We start from the raw sequence: 3,520 nt of genomic DNA, 5'->3' as shown, positions 1-3,520 counted from the left end.
AATATGATGAGAAATAGTGACATATGGTCTCATAGGGCAATAAACAATCCTTGAATACAATGGTTGGTTGAAATTGCTCAAAGTGAAAGATGAGGATAGCCAAGAAGACAAATCAAAGTGTCACACGATAAGCTTTAGCTTGCAACAATCTCTAGGAAGGGTAAGAAAACTCAACTTGATATAGAAATTTTTCAAAGGTTAACTTGCACTTCATTTGCACAATTATCATGAATCGAAAGGTAATAGCAAAAAATCATCAACTACCGAGTAGATTAAGTAGGACCGAAACTAAGTCGATAAAAGACTACAACCACTAAATAAGCAGATCTGGTTGATGTATTCTAGACTAATAATGCCACCTCTTAACCGAAGAAAAAAAGACTAGTTCATAAGAGTCCTTCAAACACACTGAATATTTATGTGCATGCAAAATATGTGCATAAAACCTTGTTTCGGGAGACATGGCAGATCAAGTTGTTCTCAAACATGGCAGGAAAACGTTGTTTTATCAAGCCATGTTTGGGAAGACCTGGCAGGAAAACCTTATTAAGATGATAACATAAAACCTTCTATCATGCTAATCTCAAACATGGAAATAGGTAAGTACATAAATATGATGAAAAGCAAGCAAGCTGCTGCCTCCTCTGCTCCTTATTGGCATGACAAAATTCAGGACACCCATAATATTGTACTATAACAAACAACTAAGGACAAAATGCAGCAGAGCTTGCTAGCTGGTAACTAATCACAGAACAAGAAACATACCTTCATTGGTTGATTTGCTTGAGGATCAATTTCTTCTTCATCCTTTCAGGCAGCGCCATAAGAGCCTTGAACTTGCGGTCATCTGCTATGAGGATATCATAAGCTGCTAGCAAGCCATCATCATCCAGTCCCACAATTGCATTGAGAGCATCAAGTATTTCTTCAGGAGAGGAGGGTTTCTCAGGAGGAGCAACTTGAGCGATATCAGCTTTGTAGGCACTGGTAAAATTATCCAGTTTCTCTCCAAGCATAGATGCAATTGAGTCATCCGATCGATATCTTTTCCTCTTCTGTTCCTCGCCGGTTTGGGTTGAAGATGTTGCGGCAGAATCAGTGCTGATGTTGTTGACATTCTCTGCAGCCATTTCCGCTGCACTTTCACCAGTAGTTCTGGCTCCGGTTCCGGTGGCATGATCCTTCGAGAAGACAAGGCTGATAGAGTCCCAAAACTTTATGACCTTGTGCCTGTAGCATGTGGCATCTTTGTTTGCCTGCAACCCATGAAGACAAATAGTCTCATGTCATGGTGGAAAATGACCACACATCCATCCAAACACCAAACATCCAAAGAGAAAATCGTAGACTACAGCTAAGATGTAACTCATGTCATGGTGCAAAATCACATAAATAATGGGGAAAACAAGTGCACTGCTGCAAGTTGTGATTGTTTCTCAAGAGAAGGCTGATTACTAATATAATAGCAAAACATAGGGGAAATGATGAGTAAACTACTGATTAGAAGGCTATGCATGAACAATTATAAGTGCATGTTTTCAAATAAACTTGGCTGAATTCCACATCATGATGGAGAAGGTGTATAAGTGCATGTTTTCGAATAAACTACTTGACCACATGAATCATGAAAATGAATCTCGTGGCCATGCCATGAATACATAGATGCTCAAGATGTAGTGCTTACCTTGACATAGTTGCTCCACACGTCCTCACTATCAACCATAAGCTTTTTATGGATCCAATCCCACCCAAAACCACTCGTTGACAACATCTTGCTGACATTGACATTGTGTGTATCAATAGTCTTGCACCTTGATATGACATTCTCCTTTGTGATATCCACATTGCACTTGGCTCGAACATTCTTGACAACTGCAGTGTAAACATGTGGCTTCCACCCATTTTGAGCACGATCCCCTCTATTGTAATGCTCCATGAACACATTCAGCATTGCTTCATCCATTTCATCCGTCCAGGTAAGGTAGTTTCTACCTCCTTTATTCTCCACATCCATATCTTCCTGCAAGCAACAATACATGTATGAGACAAACGTAGAATCCCAAGAGAGAGAGAGGGTTCAAAAATAGGCATATGAAATATATGAACATACAAATGAATGAATTCAATGATTGGCTCCCCCGCGTCTCCTTTGGTAATCTGCCCACATTTGATTAGCTAAGGTATCTCGCTTGTTGTTCCACTCAGTTGTTGATTCAACATGTCTAATCATGTTTGGTTCTTCAGGATGTTCGATGGCATCAACATTTAACTGATTATCCACGTCAATTAGCATTATATCATCCATCTCTCTCTGCCTATCTCTTAGAAAGTTATGCAATATGCAGCAAGCATTAATGACATGGATCTGTGAGATGGTATTATTGGCGTGTTAATAAAAACTAAAAATAAACGGAGGCTTGGTTTTGCAAAATACTATGTGATACCTGATTCCGTATGCGGAAAAATGAACTAGTCCTCAAAATAGCCCATCTCATCTTTAGTAGACCAAAAGTTCTCTCTATGACATTCCTAGCTGATGCATGTCGCAGATTATATAACTCTCTTGGAGTTTGTGAGTTATTTCCATTAGCCGCCCATTCTTTCAAATGGTACCGGACTGACCGGTATGGAGCAAAGAAGACCAGACCATTAGTGTACCCAGCATCTACAAGGTAGTATTTTCCTAATGTTTGCAAAAATAACAAGTATTAGATATTATATTTACATTGAAATATCATAACTTAGTTGTTCTACCATACCAAGACAGAGAATTACCATGTGGAACTCTAAAAGCGTGTTGTCGTGACATTGCATCTCGCAACGCTCGTGAATCAGATGCAGAACCTTCCCATCCAGCTAAGACATACAAAAACTTCATATTCCGGTCGCAAACACCAAGCACATTAGTGGTCACATCTTGCTTTCTATTCCTGTATCTGCCTTGCTTGAGAGCGGAAACATGGACATCAACATGTGTGCCATCTAAAGCTCCTAGCCCATCTGGAAACCATTTCCATCTACTATCCTCGGGCTGCTCAGCTGAAGGGGTTGGTAGCTTTATAAACTCATGAGACAAGGAAAGGACAGCTCTTAAGATCTCATTGAAATGCCTACTGATGGTCTCGAGTGCCCATCTGTATGTGCTTTCAATTAACTGGTATTTCATCCCATGGCTTAGCACTAGCAGAAACATTGTGACTGATTCTTCAACCGACACATAAAATGTGTCCCCCAAACCACATCTTTCACGCAAGATAGCGCACAGGTCCACAAAGGACCGTTTAGTTAGGCGCAAACTATCAAAACAGTGCTTGTTAGAACCCTGATAAATTGATCTAAGCATCTGCTTTCTAATCCTAATCTTCGCCTCATCCTCACTGAAATCATCAAGCTCTCTAATCTTCCTCTGACAATACGTGTGTTGAACTATCGCAACAACCGACACAAAAAATCCAGCAGCTGCCCTCTTCCTTTTCTTTCTCCTCTCATCGCCATGCAATGTGTTAATGTACAAGTCCGA

The 3,520-nt window shown here is 40.2% G+C and overlaps 1 protein-coding gene across 1 annotated transcript; it reads right to left on the bottom strand.

Moving 5' to 3' along the window:
• Positions 1–767: 767 nt before the first annotated feature.
• LOC123076248 (uncharacterized) lies at positions 768–2,252 on the bottom strand. The gene is made up of 3 exons (XM_044498604.1): positions 2,111–2,252; positions 1,685–2,020; positions 768–1,256 (listed from the first exon to the last, which is right to left on the bottom strand). Exons 2-3 carry the CDS (start codon positions 2,012–2,014, stop codon positions 768–770), a joined length of 819 nt encoding a protein of 272 aa, XP_044354539.1. The 5' UTR covers positions 2,015–2,020; positions 2,111–2,252.
• Positions 2,253–3,520: the final 1,268 nt, after the last annotated feature.

This window comes from Triticum aestivum, chromosome 3D (assembly GCF_018294505.1).
Source record: "Triticum aestivum cultivar Chinese Spring chromosome 3D, IWGSC CS RefSeq v2.1, whole genome shotgun sequence".
Classification (NCBI taxonomy): domain Eukaryota; kingdom Viridiplantae; phylum Streptophyta; class Magnoliopsida; order Poales; family Poaceae; genus Triticum; species Triticum aestivum.
Note: the sequence above shows the minus strand (reverse complement) of the source record. Positions and strands in the feature narration are given on the sequence as shown.